Source organism: Thermobia domestica, chromosome 16, assembly GCF_964235325.1.
Source record: "Thermobia domestica chromosome 16, izTheDome1.hap1.1, whole genome shotgun sequence".
Classification (NCBI taxonomy): domain Eukaryota; kingdom Metazoa; phylum Arthropoda; class Insecta; order Zygentoma; family Lepismatidae; genus Thermobia; species Thermobia domestica.
The window spans coordinates 39061810-39087546 of NC_137469.1; the positions used below are offsets into that span (position 1 = coordinate 39061810).

Genomic DNA, 25737 nt, shown 5'->3' on the forward strand with positions numbered 1-25737 from the left:
ATTGTATTAGCAAAATTTTTTTTTATTATTATGACCACTATTGCTTCTTTATTGTAGCAAATTATTCCATAACTTGAAATTTTAAAATATCATACAAATTACCTAAATTTGTGTTTTAAAAGTACAATATATTTGTTTGTTCGTTAGTTATTTAGTTATCTTCCTTCGTAGTGAAAGGTTGAATATTTTCGAGAAAGAAAGTGTATTTTTAAAAACTTGCGTCCTATATCTCATTGCAATTGTTTTCTATTTTTAAATTAAAATGAAAATAAGCATAATGATTTATTACGGGGAAATACCAGTGATCGAGCTTTGTTCTCCGTGAGGATGTCAGTAATCACAGAAAAAAATGCCACGGTATTTTATATTTACAAATAATAATAATAATAATAATAATAATAATAATAATAATAATTCTATAAGTGTGCCGCAAGTTGAAAAAGGTTGGGAAACGCTGCCCTAAGCATTTGAAAGTAAAAAAAAAAAATGAAATGAAATCCTTCAGTTGAACGTTCCACGATTATGCCATTTAGGCTAAGGAAGACGGATAATGAAAGTAAGTGAATGCTGATGAAAACATTGGTGGAATTATAATGTGGGAGGACAGGAAGTACCTGAGAAAACTTACGGACACGATGTTGTCTACCAAAAACTTACTTGACCAGGGGTCGAACCAGGGACCCCACGCACCAGAGATAACCTCTCTATCACTGAGTTACAGTGTCCCCCTCCATTTCAAAGCAATGGGACTATATGTCCAGTTGTTCTTTGTCAATGACAAATTGTCGCTGTTTTTTTTTTTTGTGTGTGTGTGTGTGTGTGTGTATTGAATATACTGTATATGTTAATTTACGGACTTAATAGGTATGCAAAAAGTAGGCACCCTATATATATAGAAATAAGCAAACTAGCGATATTTTAGGGAGCAAGTTAGCAGGAAGCCTCATAGCTTACACCATAGGATTTTACACAACACGGAACGTGTTATTGGTTTCATTTTATTACCTTATATTATGGAAGTACATTCAGATTTTTCCTTTAAATTTTTGGGGGGCCCTTAAGAGATTGAGGCCATAAACAACATCTTGTTTAACTTATAATTAAATCCGGCATTGGTCATGGTCCTGTGCCTCGCACGCTGTGCCCCTCACATCCACTTTCCAGAACACCTCTACAGGACGCGTGACGTCAGATTGAAACTGGATACGGGGTGCTGATATGAAATGTGCAACGTCTGTTGAAATGTCTTAACCACATAACACTTGGAGATGAAACCGAAGCAAAGGTTTGAAAATGTATCGGCTAAAATTATTTCTTGAATTCTTAGAGAATGATCCAGATCGCCGATTACAATTCTGAGAGATTATGTTGAATGCAGAAAGACAAGGTGATTGCATCATTCGAAAAATGTGTTGATATGGGCGTAACTGTATCTATTACGCAACAGAAAATTCTCATGTAATACTTGAATAACAATTGAATGAACCTGAGGTTACAGTTTGGGCGAGACTTTTATGTAAAGGGGTCATTGGACCTATCTTTTTAATGGAACTTTTACCTACGACCTGAATCTTCACATGTTAAGGGACATTGTTATTCCACAATTATGGTGACATGATAATTACAACTTCTATGTACAGCAAGATGGAGCACCTGTCCACTATGCTGTAGCAGTGGACTAGTTTGTTAACAAGGAAGTGACGAATCGTTAGATAGGTGAACGAGGGCCAGTTGAATGGTTACCACCAGTGGCGTATTTAGGGGTGGCTTCCGGGGTTAAGCCCCTCCCCCGAATTCTTACTTACTAAAGTAAAGTATATGAAATATCTTGCACAATTTTCACATTTTCAAGCAAAGCCCCCCCTCCCGGAAAGTTAGCAAAGCTCCTCGAAACAAAATCGTAAATACGCCACTGGTTACCACGATCACCAGACTTGCCCGGAATGGACTTTTTCTTTTGAGGTTTTGTCAAAGATAAAGTATTTTGGAGGAAACCACGCTCTATTAACGTCTTGACTAATTTCATAAGAGAAACGTGCCAAGAAATTAATGAGAATAAAAACGTCTGTACCAAAGCGTGCTTGAGTAGAAACTAGACTCCAAGAATGTTTAAATGATGAAGACCGGCACTTTGAGAACCTCCGAGGTTATAATTCCCATGTCATCCTAATTGTGACCTCATAAAGTTATTGCTTTTTATACTCATTACTAATGCGTAACTACTAACAATGAAAACAAGCATATCTCTTGTAACTGCATAACTACTTCTGCACTACCTGCATATATATTAGTCTCACCCTTTAATATAATTCTATATCAGACCAGAGTAGCCCATGAGAAAAATTACCTCAATTAAATAATATTAAAGGTACCCCAAGCGACCTCAAGTTTGAAATACATTTACACTATACAATATGAGGCAAAGGTATTTTGTAACTTTGGAACAGCTAGAGGGAGTGACATCATAGCTTGGATAGGGGTATAATAGAGGTAGAACTGCATCTATTACTATATATTATAATCATAGAGGCCATCTTGAAGTACGCCACCTTAAATTTAGATCCAAAATTTTAATAGGAAAGAGGACATGTGATATCGTTTTATTGTTGCTTTTCATACCTTCAATTTATGTTTAATCATCTAACAGTTACTTCTTTCCTAATATCTGTTCTTTAACTTACAATTATATTTTCGAACTACAACAAGGTACTTTTGCTTACTATACCTAAGTTGTTTTGTCTATGTTCAATTGTAACTTTTCAACGAATGAAGAAATTTGTATAGCCAGGTATCTTCTTCTTTCTCACCTCAACCATATGTTAGTGGGCAACATAAAAATCTTAAAACTTTTCTTTCCTTTGGGAGAGCTGTTTTATACTTTGATAAGGTCTCTTCTTCGTAACAGCATCTAGATATTCTATCCTTGGTCATCCTCTTCCTGGTTTGCCTTCTGCCTTTCCCTCTATCAACATGGTGACACAATCGGAGTGCCGAATAAGATGGCCAAGCGTGCTGTTTCTTCCTTTTCCTATTATCTTCATGATCTGTCGTCCTTCATTAGCTTCCTTTAGTACATTTTCATTTATTTTTCTTTCGGTCCATGATATGAGCAGCATTCTGTGCCAACACCACATTTCAAATGTTTCCAGCTTGGATATTTTAACTTTTCTCAATACCCACGTCTCTGACCAGTAAAGCGCCATAATCCATACCAGGGTCTTAATAAATCGTTTTCGAACGTCCAACGACACGTTTCTTGATGTTAGCAGTCCTCTTTTCCTATGCTGAATGCCTGTTTAGCTGCGCTATTCTGGAACTTACGTCTTTTTCACTTCTTCCTGTCAACGTCTTAACGTCTTCGATTTTCTCTCCCTCTAGATATACGTTTGTCCCTTCCTGTCCTGCTCTTGTGCACTTCATCACTTTGATTTTCTTCTTATCTATCTTCATTTTGCACCTTTTTTCAGTTGGATGTTCAAGTTTAAAAGTGCTTCCTGTAAGTCCTTTTCATTCTCCGCTATCAGTGCTATGTCATCGCCAAATCTTATTATGCTGAAAATCTGTCCATTAGCTTTTATTCCTTTCTCGTTTTTATCAAAGAATTCTTTCATATCCTCTTCTATATAGACGTTGAACAGGAGAGGTGAAAGTCCACATCCTTGCCTTACTCGTTTACTTATTCTTACTTCCTCCCGATTTCTTCCTATAACAGCTTTCTGGTTCCTGTAGAATTTGTATATTATTCTCCTGCCTCTGTAATCCACTTTCAAATTCTTCAATTCTCTCAACATGATATTCCAATCTACGTTGTCAAAAGCTTTTTCTATATCTATATATGCTATCACAATTGGTTTGTTTATTCGGATGTGCTGTTCCATGATCCATGCAGACTTAGTATTGCTTCCCTTGTTCCCCTTTTCCTCCTTGATCCAAACTGGTCCTCCATAACTGTTCTTTGATTTACCCTTTCATTCGTTGTGCGATAATTTTGCACAGTATTTTTGATGCAAAACTTAATGTTCTGTGTTCTTCGCATTTCCATGCGCCTTTTCTTTTCGGAATAGGTACCATATGCTTTTGTCGAAGTCTCTTGGTATTTTCCTCGAGATGTACATTTTATTAATAAGTTTAAATAGTTTCTTCTTTGTTGCTATTCCGAAATTCTTAATCACTTCCGAGATTCTAATCACGTACTTGGTCTATTCCTGGGACTTTACCATGTTGTATTTTCTCCAAAGCATTATCGACTTCGCACTGTAAAATTGATGGTTCTAATCCATTTTCATCGACGTCTTCTTAATTCTCTATATCTTCTTCGTTCACTCTGTCTCCTTTGTAGAGTTCTTCAGTGTATTTCTTCCATCTTCTTGTTATCTGCTCCTCTTCTATTAGCGTTGTCCCGTCCTTGTCTATGATGATGTCTGTGCGTTTCTTTTTCTCACCAAACTGTTTTCTAATCTTTCTATATACCGTTTCTGTATTACCTTTGACTATATTTTCCTCAATTTCCTTCCACAAGTTGTTTATCCAGTTTTCTCTGGCCTTCTTTACTTCTCTGTTGATGTGATTTTTGCACCTGCAGTATTCCTCTTTGTTATCTTGAACTGTCTTCTTTTCTCCATCATTTCCAATATTTCTGCTGTTATCCAGTATTTATATTGGGTTCTCGGTTTGCTTCCTATGTGCTCGTCAGCTACCTTTATAATCCCTACTTCCCATTTCGAGTTATGCCATCACCCACTAAAGCTGCCTTAGGCATCTCTTTGTCTGTCGCAGTTGCAAATTCTTTTTTCGTGTTTTCATCTCTCCTTAGCTTATTTCTGTTCCATCTTTTGTTTGGTTCCGCCACCCTTTTCTTCTTAAGTCGGAGTTCGCTCTTCATCAAAACTAAATTATGGTCTGAGTCAACGTCTGCTGCTGGGTAACTCTTACTGTTCTTCACTTGATTTCTAAATGCTATTCTGTTTGGAATCCTATCTTTCTTTTTCTACTGATCTTGTCAATGAGTATTTTCTTCTTACTGGTTGTTCGAAAAGAGTATTTGTCACAGTCAGATTATGGCTTTTGCTCAACTCTCTCGCATTCCTTTCTCCTAGGCCGAAATTCCAGGTTACATTCTCTGTGCCTTCTCCGACTACTGCGTTCCAGTCACCCATGATGATTAAATTGTCCTGGTCTTCAACTTTCATCAATACTTCTATTTGATCATAGGTTTCTTCCACTTCCTCATCTGTATACCTTAATGTAGGCATATATAGTTGGATTATCGATTCCTCGGTACTGCTGCTATCTTCAACATTACTATCCTTTCAGATATAGTTAACAACTAGCTGGTATAGTTAATAATACTATTACTGGTTAGGTATAGTTAATAATATTTATTAATTTCTGGGTTTGGCGCTCTCTTTGAATTATGTATTTTAAGAGTTGGCAATTCTATTTCATGCCATACAATGGGACAAAAGAAAATCAAGAAAAATGAAATATTAAAATATGTTTTCATTGTTTAAAAAATGTATTAGCGTTCACTTCTGTTATTTATGTATGTTGTTTATTAATTTGTGTCCTTTGGATAATAACTAATATTTAAACGTTAGAAAACGTTAATCTTATAAAGAGTCAGAGCGTGTTTGTTTTTTTTAATGTGTCATGCAAGCAGAAGACGTACCTAGAGAAATGCAACAGGTTGTCAGAGTCCGAGTACCTATAAGCGTGTAAGTATTAGGAACATTTCGATCAAGTTATTTCATACTGTACTAGTATATACTGTATATATAGCTTTATTCTTGATCAGATATCGTATACGTACCTGAGCACTAACGAATTTTAGTTTAAAATGCAGCATTAGCTATAATGCTTAGACTTTCGCAAAACTTCGTTATTGACTTCCAAATTTGACCTTCTAGGTACTATTTTAGGTAACAATTTGCAATAGAAGTCCTAAAATTTGGAAAATTTACTGTTGGAATGTGTAAAAGTGTAAAAATGGATCTGAAAAGGTAGGGGGACGGTAGATAGCGGCATGATGTCACGCCGTTCCCCCTGCCTATCTTTGCCCATTGTAATTTTTTAGGAACAGGGGAGATGCCATATATAATTTTTCGAGGTGCGGGGACGGCGTTCCCCTTGTTCCCCCTCACTTTTACCCCCTGGTTATTTCTAGAGCTTCCAGTCGTCTCGGATTTACATCGTCGGTTTTTTCAGTAATTCTTCGGAGTTTCAAATGCTCCAGTTTCCCTCCAAGACATAAATCAAGGGTTAAGTTCCAAAGTTGGTCGTCCATTTCTAGCAAAATTTTGAAAATTTACCGGGGAAGAAATTGATAATTTGCTTGTTTGTATACTTGATAATATGTAAGAAGAGCAGAAGTTGTGTTTATTTTTTTATAAGCGGTTATATACATGTACTATATTTGGCAAGCGGAAGGAACTATTTGACATAACGTTACCACATGGTTGGATTGTGGGAAAGTAACGAGCATTTGTATTCTGAGCATGGCTGGAAGTGTACAAAGACGTTCCATTTGGTATCCTTACTCAGAGCTGAGAAATTACACTCTATTAATGTTAACAAACTGGTCCAAACTTCCTTAACCCAAAACTAACCCGACGTGACCCTACCCTACTTATCCCTACCTTACTATACACTACCCTACCCTATTCAATTATATCCTTTTTTTAAACAGTCCTAAAAATTTTTGATTTTTAAATTTTCGCTGTTATTACACCTTTTGTCGAAAACCAGGCGGACGACCAACTTCGGAATAAATGCCTCAGTCAATATTATTTGTACGGTAATAAAAAATAAAATTCCCAATTTTACTAATCATCAATACATATTTGATAATAAAGGGGGCCGCTGTGGCTCTGTGGTAGAGCGTTTATCTCTGGTGCTTGGGGCCCCGGGTTCGATCCCAGCCTCCGCCAAGTGAACTTTGTAGTGGACAAACGCCGTGTGCGTGGGTTTCCTCGGCGTTCTCCCGTTTCCTCCCACTTTCTTCATTCCATCATTTCACTCATTCATCATCATCACCGTCTCCTTTAGCCTAACCGGCATAACCCTGGGACGTAAAATTCAAAGATTTCGTTTCATTTCATCTGATAATGAATAATCCATCTACACTGTCACTCATTTTTGGGAGTCTTGACGATTAATTAATTCTCATATTTCAGCAAGAAGCACAAGGGATGTACCGGTTGTTCAGTCTAGAAATTCGCTAAGTCTAATATTATGCCATAGCAGACGAGTGTTTCATTATGCGTGCGTCATATCTGTAATGCAGAAATGTAATGGGGAATATGCTGCGTATACCCACCTAATACTTTTATAGTACAGTGTAAACTCATCTTAAATTTACGAAAGAACGAATACATGGGAGTGGCTATACAATGTAAATGTTTGAAACTGTCGAATTAATACCCACCAAAAATTCTAGTATTATATCACTGCTGTAACGTAGCAAATATTGAAGAAATCGGAGAAAAATGAACAGTATACGATATAATCTTCCGTAAGTCAACCATTGTGAAAGTCAAGGATGAAGAAGTTTTAGTTTTTTCTATTCAAATGTACGAGGTGAAACAAAGAGAGTGTAATAAAATGAGCACTGACCACTTGAAAGATAGAATGTATGTCTGTTCAGAGAGCAAACCGAGTAGCTTAATGGTTAAGGCTTCGGAACCAAGGGCGCCGATTTCTCTGTAAATTTGGGGGGCTCATTCAGATGCAGAAGATATATATATATACTCGTGCTCATAAATTAAGGATAATGCGGATATATGGTGAAACAACGCTCTGGTGGGCGGTTTTCGGTTGGAAATCACCTCGGGGTATGACCATGCGGTGCATTTGACCATTCGGTGCGGTGCATGCAGTGCGGTCGTCGCACGGTGGCGCTGGCAGCAATCCAAATACGCATAGGGGTTTTGGTGCATGTCAGAGTACGGTGCAGCGTGTAAGTGTGCAGATGTTGTCAGACGTGTTAATGGTGACTGTGTGTTGAAAATGGCTCAAAGAACACATATTGATGACGTTATGAGGGGTAGAATAATAGGGCGACTCGAAGCTGGTCATACACAGCAGGTCGTAGCACGGGCCCTCAGTGTACCACAAAGTGTGATCTCAAGATTATGGCAACGATTCCAGCAGACAGGAAACGTGTCCAGGCGCTACAGTACGGGACGTCCACAGTGTACAACACCACAACAAGACCGATATCTCACCATCAGTGCCCGCAGACGGCCACGGAGTTCAGCAGGTAGCCTTGCTCGGGACCTTGCCACAGCCACTGGAACAGTTGTCTCCCGACACACAGTCTACAGACGACTGAATAGACATGGTTTATTTGCCCGGAGACCTGCAAGGTGCATTAAACTGACCCCTGTTCACAGGAGAGCCCGTAAAGCCTGGTGTCAGGAACACGGTACATGGTCAATGGAACAGTGGTCCCAGGTTATGTTCACGGACGAGTCAAGGTATAGTCTGAACAGTGATTCTCGCCGGGTTATCATTTGGCGTGAACCAGGAACCAGATACCAACCCCAATGTCCTTGAAAGGGACCTGTATGGAGGTAGTGGTTTGATGGTGTGGGGTGGGATTATGATTTGGTTCACGTACACCTCTGCATGTCTTTGACAGAGGAACTGTAACAGGTCGGGTGTATCGAGACGTCATTTTGCATCAGTATGTTCGCCTTTCCAGGGGTGCAGTGGGTCCCACCTTCCTCCTGATGGATGATAACGCACGACCCCACCGAGCTGTCATCGTGGAGGAGTACCGTGAAACAGAAGATATCAGGCGAATGGAATGGTCTGCCTGTTCTTCAGACCTAAACCCCATCGAGCATGTCTGGGATGCTCTCGGTCGACGTATCGCTGCACGTCTTCAAACCCCTAGGACACTTCAGGAACTCCGACAGGCATTAGTGCAAGAATGGGAGGCTATACCCCAGCAACTGCTCGACCACCTGATCCAGAGTACGCCAACTCGTTGTGCGGCCTGTGTACGTGTGCATGGTGATCATATACCATATTGATGTTGGGGTACATGCGCAGGAAACAGTGGCGTTGTGTAGCACATGTGTTTCTCAACTTATCACCACAATACCGTGGATACTGTGGATATCACCAATACCGTGGTACTGATATGTTTCGTTTGTTCGTATGTTGTGTTCACTATGTGCCTATGCTATTAGCCCCAGTTTTGTGTAATGCCACGTTGTGTAGTACCACAATCTGCAATTATCCTTAATTTTTGAGCATGAGTGTATGTATGAGGATTTTAAGACAAATTGCATTCAAATTATGCCAAATATTGTATATTCATAAATACAATAGGAGGGCCCACATGAGCTTCGGGGGGCCCGAGCTCCCCCGGCGCCCTTGATCGAAACAGAAAGTCAGAAAAGAGCTCCTTCGTTGCTAAGTGGTAACCGTACGTGCCTTTGGCGTGGTAGATCCGGGTGAGATTCCCGGCGGGATGTCATGTTCGGATTCCACAGGAATCAGTAGGTCCCGTCTCATATAGCCTCGCTGCTGAAAGGGACGTTAAATTCACAATCAACTGAACTCAAGAATGCCGGGTTCACCAGGTCTACTTATGATAGATATGTTTGTGAGGAATAATATATTGCAGAACCTAGAATAATTCCTGTCCGTTATGAAGAGTTATTGAAACGTCTGGGAGGAACAAGGACTGTCCGCGTCCGTATCTGAGAGTGTCCGTAAAAGAGAGGATTTTGTTCCATAAGGGAACATATATTTTTGCCGGGACAGAAAAATGTGCCGTATTATAGAGGTGTCCGTTATTGAAAGGTGTCCGTTAAGGGAGGTTCCACTGTAATCTTTAAAAATGAAAATTTTCCTCTACTAGATCATAAATAGCCTACATTTCTCCTTTTCATCTCCCTTCGCGACTATGGCGTTGAGAGATCACACTGTACAGTGTGTTCAGAATTGAGAGATCATTTAGCACTTAGTGGCTTTTTCTCTGATTTCCGTCAAGTATGGAGTGTATTTTCCAGACCCGAAACCAGCCATAGAACTTTGGGGGGGGGCGGGCATGAGTATGTTAGGGGAGCCAAGTCATTAAAAATTCTCTTACAAATATCTAAATTGTGCATTTTGTATTGAGATCTGGAGGGGCCATGAAAAATTTATGGGGGCCAGGCATCCCTAGCCCCCCTCTAGTTGCGGGCCTGGTATTTTTTGTGATGCCTAAGAATCAATCATCGGTACACTTTAAGGTTGAAATTAATCTTTTAAAAAGCCACGAATTCACCTTTCAACTTACGAAAACATCTTATGCTTGTTTATTATTATTATTATTATTATTATTATTATTATTATTATTATTATTATTATTATTATTATTATTATTATTATTATTATTATTATTATTATTATTATTCGTTTCTGTTTATGTTCAAGAGTTATTTTTCCATGACTGCTTGTGTATTAGTTATATTATAATTAAATTGGTTGTTGCACCGCCAGCCAACTACACACTGTAGGCTACTTTTCCGAGAAGTGGAGTGATGTGATTTTATATGTTATGTATAAAAGATTTTTAAGAACTTAGGTAATAAAATACAGCATATCAATTTGAAATTGAATACACATTTATTTGAACATGTAATTAACGTGAATCCTTAAAAGTATCAGAGGTATTAATTAAATTACTCGAAACCTTACGTGAATTTATGAAATATCACGTAACCTTGGGGATGTTGTCAACTAAGGGTAAGAGATTGTTTATATTGATTTTGTGTATTATTATGTTTAAACCAACGCCATAGCTGTTCTTATCTACTAGTTTCCCGAATATCATCAAGTCAAGCAGCGCTGCGGGTGGTCAGTAATTGAAAGTTGTCCTTTGGAGAAAATTAGATGTCGTTGAGAGTGCAGCGTTAACCTAATATCATGAAGAAAATTGGGGGAGCAACTTCAAGGAAATCATAAACCGTTTCCGATCAAAAGAACAAGAAACAACAGTGATAGAACCCGTGACGCTCTGTAGTCCGCCCCTACACATTCATTAATTTAAAATTACTGTGTGATTGCGTTAAACACTTTTAAATTACGTGCCTGGAAATTTCCTATGCACTCACACTTGTTTATTGAGTTTTGCAGGTATATTAGTACTATTGGCTCCAGTGATGATTTCAGAACATTTCCCCCGGCAGGAAATTTAAATATGCAAGGGGTAGAAGTAGTACTGCGATATCTTTTCTCAAGAAACAACATCGATCGACTTCAAAGAAACGCCAAAAAGTAGAAAATAATAAAAGACCTAAAAAAAGAAAATATTATTAATAAAGCTCTTAAAAGCAGAGAATAATGATAAAGCTTATAAAAGCAGAAGATACTACTACTACTACTACTACTAATAATAATAATAATAATAATAATAATAATAACAATAAAGCAGAAAATAATTATAAAGCACTTGAAAGCACTTAATTCATTACTATTATCTATAAAAATACTTTGGAGTCTATGGCAAACCAAACAAATTAATACCTAGATTTTTGGCTTCGAACAGACTTCAAACTTTTTATAGAGAATAATAATGAATTATTTTCTGCTTTTAAAGCTTTATTATTATCTGCTCTTTAGCACTTTTATCTTTTTATATTTTTTGGTGCTTTTGTTGAAGTCGGTTAGTATTCTTTTTTTAAAAAAGAAAAAATGTTTGTTTTATTGCGCTTTTTTGCTAATTTTGCTAATTTTCTTCTAAGTTTATTTAATTTTTCCACTTCTTCATTTTCTCAGAAGCTTAGGTACCTAAATTAAAAGTAGGGCATTAACTTCTTATAAATTGCGTCAGCTTCCGAAAAATGAGTCTGAAAGAATGTCGCCCTCACACTCGCAATTGCAGCAGTGCTTTTTTTTTTTTTTTTTTTTTAAATAGGAATTACTGTAGGATATTAAATTGGTTTGGCAAATGCTTTGCAATCCTGCCGATTAAATCGTAGGGCCAACGTTGACATTTAGTTGGTGTGCCGTTTCTCACAATTGAGTCCACAGTGCTGCTAAGGCGCCTACATTTTTTGTTTTTCCATTCATACTTCCATGTCAAGAACATTGTATAAAATACTTAATACTATGCTAGGATCTAAGAAAAAAAATGAAATCTTTGAGTTTTACGTCCCACAGTTATGCCGGTTAGGCTAAAGGAGACGGTGATGATGAGTAATGAATGAAATAGTGGAATGAAGAAAGTGGGAGGAAACGGGAGAACCCCGAGAAAACCCACGCACACGGTGTTTGCCCACCACAAAGTTCACTTGGCGGGGGCTGGGATCGAACCAGGGACCCCAAGCACCAGAGGTGAACGCTCTACTACTGAGCCACCGCGGCCCCTGCTAGGATCTAAGAGAAGTGGAATCTACTTTCTGTTACGGTATTGTTAGAATGGAGAGGTTTTCCGTACTCACATATATTCTTCTCACTCTTCCCTCGAAACAGTTGCATGATTTCACGATTTGTCAGGGAGATACGAGTAAGATTGTCCATCGATATATAACAGTTTCACGTTTTATAGTAGTATACTACCAGAATACCCGTTCTTTGTAACAGAAGAATATGTTTCATTTTCAACATAAAGGGCTGAATTTAAGTTTAAACGGCATCGGAAGTATCACTGTTCGTATCAGACCCCGAAAACTATGGATTCGACATTAATATCGGTCATTTAGATCATTATATATATATATATATATATATATATATATATATATATATATATATATATATATATATATATATATATATACAGTGAAACCTCTCTAAAGCGGACAACCGTGGGGAATCAAAAATTGTCCGCTATAGAGAGGTGTCCGCCTTAGAGAGGTTTCAAAATTTTCTTACGTAAATTAGTAAACAAGGTAATATGTAATTAGAAAAAATATTTTTGCATGAATCTTGTATCTATTTACGAATAATACAAAAATGTTACTGTACCTGCATGTCCTCCGCCATCCAATAATCTATCCATCCAGGCACAACATAGAAATAAGATATTATAGTTTTCTGCACTTTACATTTATTACTACTTACTACGTTTTTAGTATGTTGCTTTAATTTATGTGTTAATTGCAGTCCAGTGGTGTTTTTTTTTTTTTTTTTTTTAAGACAATATGCATATCCACGGGCAAAAAATACCAAACTTGTCTTCTGCTTGGTTAGAGATTCCAGCAGGACAGTAGAATAACGTGTCATCCCAAACGACGGGCAACTGTCAATCACTTTTGTGTCTAAAACAGGTTTGGAGGGAGTGGAATACAAGCAAAGGACATCAGAGTGTTGTTAAACACAAACACTTCGTCTAGATCGCTGAGCAGACAGTTCAGGAGGCAAAATGTTGTCTACTTTTCAACTTGTTTCTAGAGAAAGTGTCCGTAATACGGAGTAAATAATACCTATACAAGACAGAAAAGACTGTCCGTGTCCGTACTAGAGAGTGTCCGTGTCCGTACTAAAGAGTGTCCGCTTTAGAGAGGTTTGTCAATACGTTTTTTCCTATTACAGTGTTTGGGGATTACAAAATATGTCCGTTACGGGAGGTGTCCGCTTTATAGAGGTGTCCGTTAGTAGAGGTTTCACTGTATATATATATATATATATATATATATATATATATATATATATATATATATATATATATATATATATTCCCTCCCTTTCCCCCAAGTTGCACCGTCAAAGTGAAATGATAAAAAATCATTCCAGGCCCGAACCTCGTCTATGTGGCAAATTTGATCGAGATCAGTCAAAGTATGTGCTTTTCAAATAGGGAGGTATTTTAAAGAATGTGTTTTTTCAAACTGAGGAAGGGACAATTGACCCTACCAACCCGAAATAACAACTCTGTCTCAAAGTTGCGCAAATTCATTTTCGACATTCTTGAAGGTATGATAGAATCACATTATGCAACACCACAGATAAACCAACGATATGTGTAGAAGTTTCGTAAGGATAACAAGGAAAAGTTACTGCAACGGATTTACAGGGTAACAATGAAAAAAGAAGAAATGTGAGAGTAAAAATTGTAAATAGTATTCATAGTGATTTTTCCTACATTCGTTTTCCGAAAAGAAAGAAAAAAGTACTAGAGTTATGGAAAAATATTGTTGTTGGAATTACGGCACGTAGTAAAATGTCGTGTAGTACGGAACGAAGCAAGTACGAATTTGAGAATGAAAAGCTACTATAAGGCATAAAAATCCTCTAAATGGATTTAAAATAAAACTAATGAAAACATGCCATCTTGTAAGCAATAATAGTAAGCAAGACTTAAGGATTACATCAAATCAAACAAAAATTGTCTAATTATTTTAACTTTCGCATTTCTGTGATGGTATTCAGTTCTCACATCGTGATTTAGTGAAGTTCTCAATGACTGTTGCCGATAATTTATATTTATTTCAGTCTACATATGTCGAAGGTTGCTACACTGCAATTGCTTCGCCGCGCGATTCTGCTCTTCACAGCTTTTACCACTGGAGAGCAAGTGGCGCTCAGTATCGGACAAAAGTACTAGTTACAGAATTGACAATTTCACCAATGGTTTGTTAAATAACTTAACAGTTGTTTAGCTGTGACAGTTCGTAAAATTTTAAAGACACTTTGAGTTTAATTAGTTAATATTATATTATTGTGATGAAACGGCCAGTGCTCTAAACGTCATATTACATAGTATGTAACGATAGGTTAATTTTTAGTGAGAGATCTTTCAGTTTTATGTCCCACGATTGGGCCGTGTAGGCTATAGAACATGGTGATGATCAGAATTAATAAAATGGTCGAATAAAGAAAGCGGAAGGAAACGGGATAATGCCGCACATTGTGTTTGTCTACTAAAAGAGTTCACTTGGCGTGAGCTGAATCGAGCGACGGACCCCACGCACCAGAGATGAACGCTCTGCCACTGAGCCACCGCGGCTCTACCCCAGTTAATTTTAGTGATCTTTATTGAATTATTTCCGGCAATTATTGTTAAGATTATAAGACGTTCTTGTTTCTCAATCTGAAAGACATGGGTTCAATTCCCGACAACGAAGAGAATTATCTAAGATACAAGGATTGAGGCTGTCTCGTTTCAAAAAAAAAATATTAAGAAAATTATGTCTCGTCTATTACATACATCGACGTGGAATAAAAATAATAATTTATGTGCGAAAATGGCTTCGTCCATTTGCGAGATTATAAATTTGGAACTTAAGTGTCTACAACATTGAATAGTAAATATATCAAGTAATTTTAAAAGTATTGAGTCTTTTGGCACGAGATGACATTAGTGAATCAAATTTCAGGGTGTGAATTACAGCGGAACAAACTTAAGGTGGATCACTACCCGGAAGTCAGTACATATTTTAGCTCATTGCCTGAACTACTGCGCAATCAAACGTTACACATTATAAATATAGTACTATAAGATAGAGTAATGTTTCAGCTACAGCACAAGACACTGATTCATTTGGTTGTGTCTCCTGATATCCAAAAATGTAACAAATAAAAGAAAATACTTGATTCGTTTTATAATGAGCACACAAGATGGCACTTGCTGTAAGATCTTACTAGAAGTGCCCAGTTTTATGGAATGTTTATTTGTATGGGTAAAGTGTTTTAAAGTAACGATCTTATTACGAAATAGATATATTGTTTGACCGTTTTTCGTGTTATGTTTCATATTTTATTTAAATATTAATTTATATTTAAGGAAATAGATTTTGAGACGAAACTTGCGCAGAACGCCATCATGCGTTGTTGCCAAATTTGTATGTTTACTGTAGTAGTCACAATAAGAAAATTCCTGGATTCTAGCGTTGCAGTTCGAGAAGCGGAATTGCGGTAAGGGTCGAAAACTAATTTCTCTAGTAAGTACCCAAGCAAAATTCCATTATTACTTCCTTTATTATCCGACATCAGTAAACACTCGGCACTATCTGGCAACGCCATACTATTTAAGCAGCGTTTAGCATAGCACTGGGAACACCTAGTTACCAACCTCAATGCAATTTGACAGTTGGCAGTTAAAGCTAGTAGATACGAAAAATGTGTTGCAATCATTATAATCAGATTAATATATTGTGCTGTGCAGATGTGTGAAATTTTCTTAAAACTGCACTACATTTTACAATTTCATTCCATTAAAGGCGCAAATGCTGCACAGACTCATGAAGAAATTTGTTCTTATATAAAGGTAACCAAGAAAGTTCTGTCGTTTTTTTTCACCCACTACCTTTTAATATCGATATGTCACCTAAGACGTACCTGAAAGATCAAAAATAGTGCCCAACAGCATCGACGACCTTCTGTCAACGTTCTGGAAGGCCATGGATTTCATCACGGTAGAACTTGGTGAGCCGTGAAATGAAGAAGGTGTCCAGTGCATTTTGCACATCTACTGGGGATTTGAACTGGTGTCCTCCAAGGCGATTATTGGAGGAATGGAACAGGTGATAATCAGACGGTGCAATGTCCGAGCAGTATGGCGGATGCAATAGTGTTTCCCATCCAAGGTGTAGAATGGTATCCCGGGTCATCCTAGCCACGTGGGGCTTAGCGTTGTTCTGTAACAGGAAGACTCCTTTGCGATTCAGAAGTGCTGGCTACAGAGTTTTAAGTTTTTCTCGAACCCTGCTCAACTGCTGATAATATACAGTTTCATTGATGCTCTGACCAGCTGGTAGCACTTCTCGATGCATGATGCATAGTACAGTCCACCAAACACACAGAACATTCTTCTGGTGCAGGTTGGTTTCGGCTGTTTTGGAACCGGTTCACGGCATACTAACCAATGATGACGGTGTCGTGTAGCTTTGTTTAGGACCCACTTCTCATCACATGTCAACATCCTGTCCAGAAATGGCTCCTTTCTCAGACGAGACAGAAAGAAACACAGGTATCTGCTCGCGTTGCCTTCTGGCTCAGAGTCAAATCATGTGGGGCCCATCAACCCAACTTGTAGTGCTTCTCAAGTTGATTGAGGTGCTGCCGAATGGTTTCTCCACTCCCCCTGAATTGTAGTCCCAGTTTTCCACATGTCTGGGCACTGTTCGCCTCAATTGCTGCCTGCAAATCTTCATTTTGTACACGTGTTGGTCTTCTGGGACATGGTGCATCTTGGAGTATTTCGTCACCATCCTTAAACTTGTTAAACCACCGCTGCACTGTCCGCGTAGTCACGACACCTTCATCAAAGGATTGGCATATTTTCCGCCCCGCTGGAGCGGCGTTTGACCCCAGTTTGAACTCGTACAGTATACATGCCCTTATGACCCTGTGTAGAGATCTCATGTTCATTCTGTCCTTACGCAAGTTCACGGTGTAACTGAACTGCCACAAGCAGGTATTATGTTGGATATACGCATACCAAGAACTTACCTTCGCCTTATCTCCATTCACATTCAACTTACGGTGTGAGGGCTAATTGAACATAGGCTTCCACAAAAAGCAGCAGAACTATCTTAGTTACCTTTATAATAGGAAAGATATGTTATAGAAAAAGTAACAACTACAATATGGTTTAGTGGGTTTCGCTTTTGAAACTTCGATGTCCAAATCAAGTGATGGTATTGTGACAAAAGTCGAGTTAGTGTATAGGAAGTCATAACATCACAAATGGTCTAAGCACCCATCACCGAACAGTGATATATCTTATTTGGAGAAAGCTGGCTACAAGAAAGAAGCTCGATGCTTGAGTGATATATGATATGACTCGAAAACATTTACTCGATCGAATTTCTATTGACAAATCTCTACTGTAACTAAAGATATTACTGAAACACTTGATCACCCCAGTTATAAAAAGTGGAAAACTTAAAATGTGAGAAAACGTTCGTTGTTGAAGTGAGGAGAATCTCCGCAGTTTGTGTCAAAGCCTATACTGACATCCTGGAAGTTTATATTGTGCGTTTGATGGGATTGGAAGTTAATAGTGCATCCCGAACTGCTGGCGCAAGGTGGAATGGTACACTCGAATCTGTACAGTGGACAACTAGCTTGAGCGTACTTAGTAGTTCAAAAGAAACTGCCGGAACTGATCAACAGAAAGGATGTCCTATACAACGCTGACAATGGCAGACAGCATGGGCCGTATGCAGAGTCGTTTTGACGCATGATTAGTGCCGTACTAAAGAGTTTTACTAACATATGTTTCCTGCAGTAGTCAGGCCTTTAGTATGACGCTAATCATACATCAAAACGACTCTGCATAAGGCCCCATATATCAGTAACGACCTGTCAGAAGTTGGCAGAACTTGGCTGGATGGCGACTTAACATATATCCCGGATCTAGCACAGTTAGATTGTTTGCTTCAATCTCGGCGGAATACTAAGAATGGTGTTAATTTAGTTTGAAACGAAACCGGTAAAAACCATGGGTCACATCTCTTTTAACCAGAGACAACAGAAGTTCTATAGCGACAGGATTATGGCAGATTATAGAATAAAAAGGTGTATATGTAGTTTCATATATATATATATATTTAAATGACAATAAATGTCTTCTTAATTTTGACCTGCAACTGCTCAATTCTTTCTAGACAACCTGTTATTACCAAAGACGAAGTTACATATACTCTAGATTACTTTTTTATCTACGACATACTGTGCCATTGTTATTGTGTTAAGTCGATTAATTAATTGGGATTTAATGTAAATTTCCAGCACTATATTTTAGGTATAAGAGTGGACTTTAAAGTGCAACACAAAGAGGTACTCGAGTTTAAATTCGAGTTAAGCATCTTTCTACCTAGGAAATCGGTTTTAACACAATCATTATAACAAGAACAACGTAAATATTTCATCAATCAGTTCCACAAAAGTTATGATTTTGCCATTTCAAAATGTATAGCAAACATAAATGAACTGTTCTACTTGATAAGAGCTTGCGGGAATGCCATTATGTTAATAATCAGAGGATAATAGACTTACGTCAAGTTGGCGACCATACTTGTAGCCACCACACTAATATTAACATTTCTTTGTGCTAATTTATGCTGCAGTTATCAGAAGTAGTTCTTTTTATTAGAGTTTAGTGTCCTTTTCATCAGTGCATCTATGTAAGGCTTGGACCCACAACTCAACGTAGAGTCTGAACCATAATAGCTCCTATCGAGTGCTGAATCTCGAGACTTGCGCTCTAGAGAGTAATAATAGTAAATGAAGGTACTTAATATGTCATTTTCAGTTATGCCATTTTATATTTACAATTCATATAATAGAGGGTGAGTCAGAAAAGGACTTTACAGCTTTGCAAGCATATAGAAATTTATTGAGATTACTTAGAAGGACGAAAGAGGTGTCAATTTGTAGCAAAATTAACATCAAAATCTAATTTTGGTTTAATGTCAAAGCCGTTGGTGATGTGGCAAACATTCCATCGGAACTTAATTTCTTCCCACACTCGTTCCAGTTGATCGGTGTGACTTCTGCAACGGCAGCATAGATGCGATTTCTCAGGCCTGCAAGATTGTCTGGTAGGGGGCGGAACATACACTCGATCTTTAAGAAAATCCCACAGGAAGAAATCCATAGGTCTCAAGTCTAGGGAGAAGGTGGTCATGCAATTGAACCCGCACGGCCAATCCGTAGATGTGGAAAGTGAATATTAAGGAAATCTCGAACTTTCTTGAGGAAATGAGGAGGTACACCGTCTTTCTGGTAGTAATAGGTCACATCTTGTTGTTCGTATTCATCTATTTGATGAACTGCTTGACAATTTCGTGCACTACTTGAAATTTGGGTAAGATGGTTTTCTGTTTCACACTAGGATTTGTTTACAATCTGATATAACTGAGTTTGCGGTGTATCTTTAGAAGTGATGTCTATAAATGTAGTTTTCGTACAAATCATGTTTTCACTTAGATTGAATCCATGAAATTATGGAGTTGGAACTATCATTTAATAATAATAATAATAAAGCAATGATAGAATTACAAGAAAAATTAGTAAATAAGATTTTTTTGAAGAAAATTAATTAAGTCAACTAATGATCATCTTTTAACACAGACCTTAGTGGCTCATCTAAACTTACTTAAAAGGCTTTTAACTAGTTAACAATTTTAGGGCAATATCAAGTAAGTAATCGGCGTGGGGAACTGATTAACACATTGGCTTTCTACCAAGGTGGTCTGGGTTCGGATTGTTTGCAGGTCCGATATTTTTAACATACTTCAATTTTAATCCATACTCAGCGTGATAAGCAAGATCTTGTTCTGTGGAGAAGGAAAGAGATGTTCAAGTGGCAAGATTGACGGGAAATTCGGGTCCAAGAAAAGATACAAGATTTACAAACTTATTTCCTTCAATTGTTCCAGATTTAATACTTTCAGTTAATTTTAACTATATTGTAACTAATGCGTGATCAGTGATTTTTCTCTCTTCTCACGTATAGTATGTAGTGGAATAGTCCCACATACACACAAGGAATTATAATGTCATTGATATATGACACTCAATGAAAAACGCGCTCCAAACAATAGAGATTAATCTTAAATTGGAGACATTACCCGTGCATCAACTCCACAGCAAAAGCTTGCTTCAGTGCTCCACAGGGTCACCAACTGTCGTCTCCTGGTGTAAATTGGGTTACATCTGTCCAGTCGCTTGTGATACCAACAAAAGTATTGGATCTGATCTTATGAAGTTACAATAGTCAGGGGGAGATATTTTCGGTATTGACTATACAACAACAGAATTTTGGTTAAACATATATATAAATTGCGACATAGCCCTAGTAGCAGAAACAACTTGCAAACCGCTTGCTGTAAGCCTGAATTGCAAGTCGGCCAAGTTTGCATCCAGCTTGATTGGAAAGCGTGCAAGCATGCAGCAAGCTGGATTCCAGTAACGAAGTTACATGGGAGAAACCTTGCATTCAGTGTTCCATTCAAGCTTGACGCAAGCGTTTTACAAATCAAAGGAGACAATAGCCAATGAACGGCTAGTGATGCTATGGCGCTCTGCGAAGGGTTACAACGATCTATATATATAAAAGAGAACGCACAAAATCCTTTGTCCGCTCATCACGCTAATACGGCTGAACCGATTTCTTTCATTTTTGGGGGGTTGTTAGGATTTGGACCCTAGATGGTTTTTATCATATCACTTTAATTTTCAATTACCAGTGTCTTGAGATAATTGACCAATCAGGTGTCAATACGTACAAAAAATCCTTTGTCCGCTCATCACGCTAATACGGCTGAACCGATTTCTTTCATTTTTGGGGGGTTGTTAGGATGTGGACCCTAGATGGTTTTTATCATATCACTTTAATTTTCAATTACCAGTGTCTTGAGATAATTGACCATTCAGGTGTCCATACGTACAAATCCTTTGTTATTAGTTCATCATAGGTATAAAAATAAACGTATTTATATGCAACCCGCATGACCCTGTGACTCGGCGGGTTAACATAACTGACAGGCGCTATAAATCACTTGAAAGCGAAAAAGTAAAAATTATCTAAGTAACAAAGTTTATTGCGTTCCGGGATGACCGCAGCGAAGCGGGGCGGGTTGGGGTGACCGCAGCGAAGCGGGGCGGGTTAACATAAATGACAGGCGATATAATGTTAACATTAGTGCAATCTTCTATGGTTTTTATCATATCACTTGAAAGCGAAAAAGTAAAAATTATCTAAGTAACAAAGTTTATTGCGTTCCGGGGTGACCGCAGCGAAGCGGGGTGAACGCTGCTAGTATTGTATATATGACATCTGTGAATTACTTCCATTTCTAATTGTAGCTATTTTGGGCGACGGTGCTTAAAAGTGCACAATCTGTTGTGAAGAAGAAGAAGAAAAAGGTAGAATATATGTGGAGATAGATAAAATAATCATGTAATGAGAGTTGCTGTAACAAGATATAGTTATTTCGCGTTGCTATGACAACAGAAGAAAGATTTTTCATGGAGTCTTGAGAATAAAAGTTAATTGTGATATGCATTTGATGTGCTTAATTTCTCTTGCAATTATGAGTAAAAATTAAGGTGCTGGATCGTGTTGACTTACTCGGACTGTGGGCAATAATTGTAACAGAAAGGTAAAAGAATTTTAACGGTAAGTTAAAAATAAGAGTGAAACGTTACATTATTTAGATTATGATATCCGCCAAGGACCCTTGAGATTTGTTTGAAGCAAAGTAAGCAATCTCATAAATAACCGTCAACACGAAGTACACTTTATTAAGAAGTAAAAGTAAAATTTATGGTAACATTAAAATTGATATAGCCAGAGTCGAAAGTGTTAATGATGAAGTTGGTAATATTGAAACATCAGGATCGGATACATCAACGAATGTGGCTGACCTTATAAAACAGTTAGGTTAATCCTTATCACAGCGAATGAAGCAAATGGATACTACATTTGAATAAAAGTTCCAGCAAATGGATAGCAAATTTGAACAAATTACACAGTCCATGACACAGCAAATGGATAATAAATAAGAGCAAATAACAGAGCAAACTAAACTAGAACGAACAGACTGTAGGATGGAACAAATGTTGCACAGATTTACAATTGTACAAAGTTCGGTGGAAGTAGTTGAAACTCAAGTTAATTAGTATAGCAATCAGATTAGAGTTATAGGAAGAAATTAATACTATCAAGGAAAAGATTATCACCATCAATTATAATACTGATCCGATCATCAGCAGAGACCATATGTCAAATGAACCCAGATTAGCTATAGAAGAAAGTGAAATACCGGAAAGCTATTCTGAGAGAGATGATAGTGCCTCTAGCATTGGGAAAGAAGAGAGAAGACCACATTCATCACATCGTAGGAAAACCAGATACGTACAGTCTAAACATTTGAAACAGCCTCATAATAATCATCATATCAGATTTAGTGAAATAAGGTCTTTGACCAAATTTAGTGGAAGGTCTGAAGACATACCAGCAAGTGCAGTTTTGGAGAAATTCGAAGAAGAATGTGACTTAATTGCTGTAGATAGATTCAAATTACTTAAAATTTTACCACACGTTTTACTACCTCCTTGCTCTGTTTGGTTCAAAGCGATTAGGGGGAATTTACGTAATTATTTAGATTTCAAGAACGCACTGCTTTCAAATTTTGAGAATGCTTTATGCTGGCAAACCGAGACGCTTTGGTTCGAAACAGACGTTATGATCCAAAATTTGATAAGAATCTTACTGATTTTGTAATTTCCGTATACAATGAGTTAAAGTTAATTAATCCATACCAACAGGAATCACGAATTATAGCATCGATCCGGATATTGTTACCTTTTAGGTTGCAGCAAATACTGATTTCTGCACAATACATTAATTTCAATCATCTAATTATGATAGTGCAAAATTTTGAAAACCAATCAATGGTGGAAAGTAATACTAATCGAAACCAAACTAATAATAACCGAAACCAAGCCAATCATATTCCAATCCGGAATATTAATGTGCGTGAAGACTGTAGTCCTAATGTAAGAAGTAATGATAGATTCAATTATACCAGTAATAGAACCGAACCCAATTTCAGAAGAAACAGAATTAGTAATCGTACAACATTTAGAAATCAGGCAAACAGTATATCTAATTTTTCTCGAAATGGATTTCGTAATAACTTCATAGGTGGCAGAAATTCTCAAAATAGAAACCAAAGAACTGGAGGAATTCATAATATACAGAACGGTATTCAATATTGTGCGATTCAACGCAACCTAATTGAATCTTTTGGTAATGTAACTTCAGCTACAGTTATGGAGTCCGTCAAAGTATACCAAAGGTAAATGGATACATTAGTTCCTTCAGAAGTTTTATCTAAGATTAACATATATAATGTTGAGTTTTCAGATTGATTTTTAATATAATAATTTCTTTATTTGTATTATTCCTGTTAATGATATTAATCAAGTATTGTTTTGTTTCACTTTAAGTATTGTTATGATTTCTTTGCGATTCGCTTAACTTACCAATATTGTGCTTTCAGAGTATTTTATAATTATCTTAATTATGCCCAAATTGAAGAAATAAGTTATGTAATATTTCAATATACCTTAATTTAATTTGTCTATTAGCTCCGATGATATTGAATTAAAGAATCTATTTTAGGATCTAAATGATTAGCAAAAGGTTCGCATTTTTGAATAAGTTCTCTTCGTCGGTAATTTCCTTGAATTAAAATGAAATTGATTATTAAATGAATGTAAGATTATTGTTAAAACAAAATTAAATTAATATACCTGTATTATAATTTATGTGTGTGAGGGCTATTCGGAAAGTATGGTAGCAATGTATGTAAGATATGTAAAGGTCCAAGATTTTTTCTTCAATTATAACCAATTTAAGAAGTCCTAGTCGGGAGCCATATATACAACGATATTGTATATATGACATCTGTGAATTACTTCCATTTCTAATTGTAGCTATTTTGGGCGACGGTGCTTAAAAGTGCACAATCTGTTGTGAAGAAGAAGAAGAAGAAGAAAAAGAAGAAGAAAAAGGTAGAATATATGTGAAGATAGATAAAATAATCATGTAATGAGAGTTGCTGTAGCATGATATAGTTATTTCGCGTTGCTATGACAACAGAAGAAAAATTTTTCATGAAGTTTTGAGAATAAAAGTTAATTGTGATATGCATCTGATGTGCCTAATTTCTCTTGCAATTATGAGTAAAAATTAAGGTGCTGGATCGTGTTGACTTAATCGAATTGTGGGCAATAATTGTAACAGAAAGGTAAAGAATGTTAACGGTAAGTTAAAAATAAGAGTGAAACGTTACAGGGTCTCTAGAGCATCGCAAGTACAACAGATTGTACGAAAGCATGCGTTTCAAGTGCAAGCATAGAAAGCCAAAAGACAAGCACGCACCAACTGACCAAAAGCTTACTTGCTACTAGAGAACTCAATTCGCATTTAATATTTTTATTGCTATACATTATTTGTACGAATTTTATCATTAACATTGTTAATAAGGGTTTTGGTAAATCCATCAGAAAATTAAAATTTGAACCCAATTATTTAATTTACTGATAATACTTTGTAGTATCATCAGTAGGGATGCACGCGAGACGCGAGAAGTCTCGTCTCGTCTCGCATTTGCGAGACTAAACCATGTGAGACGAGACGCGAGACGAGACTCCATTAAGTCTCGCACGAGAAGTCTCGCGAGACTTCTCTCAGTCTCGCAACATTTATGAATTACATTTAATTGTATATTTAGTGATTTTACATTTATTGAGTTTTCTAAGTTGAGCGTTAATGTCTCCAGTAACAAGAAAGTGATTGGGGCAATAGGCATTTTATGAGATTTATTATTATTCACGGTTGATTTTCAGAATTAAAGCCTTCTTTAGTTTCTAAACATCATTAAAAAAGAAAAGCTTTGTAAATTGGAAATTTATTACAGCATCGATTTAGGACTTTATTTTGCGACACAAACACATACACGCGGGCGCGCACGAATACATGAACTTCTGTTTTTGGTTTGAAAAGCGAATAAGACTCCCTATTGCTGCGAAATGTGATATTTCTGTTGTTTCTTTTTCACATTACTGCTAGCGATTAATGTTGGGAGATGGCGGAGAAATCCCTCTCGTTAAAGTTTATCCCCGGTCCGGATCGCAGAAATAACATAATATTTTTACATGGAGTAAGTATTTTTTCTATATATTTATCAAAAACATCCTCCTTTAGTACGGAAGTTTAATTCAAACACTGGTTTGGTAGGATGGCCCTATAGGTTTGGTGGGAGATGGTAGGAATGGCCC

At 37.1% G+C, this 25737-nt stretch overlaps 1 protein-coding gene across 1 annotated transcript in view; it reads left to right on the forward strand.

The window, feature by feature from the left end:
• Positions 1-5634: 5634 nt before the first annotated feature.
• Mtr4 (exosome RNA helicase Mtr4) overlaps positions 5635-25737 on the forward strand; it is a 105790-nt gene continuing 85687 nt past the window's right edge. The window contains exon 1 of the mRNA XM_081742359.1: positions 5635-5714. Coding sequence (XP_081598485.1) covers positions 5650-5714 — 65 coding nt within the window. The 5' untranslated portion in view covers positions 5635-5649. The remainder of the gene's footprint in view (positions 5715-25737) is intronic.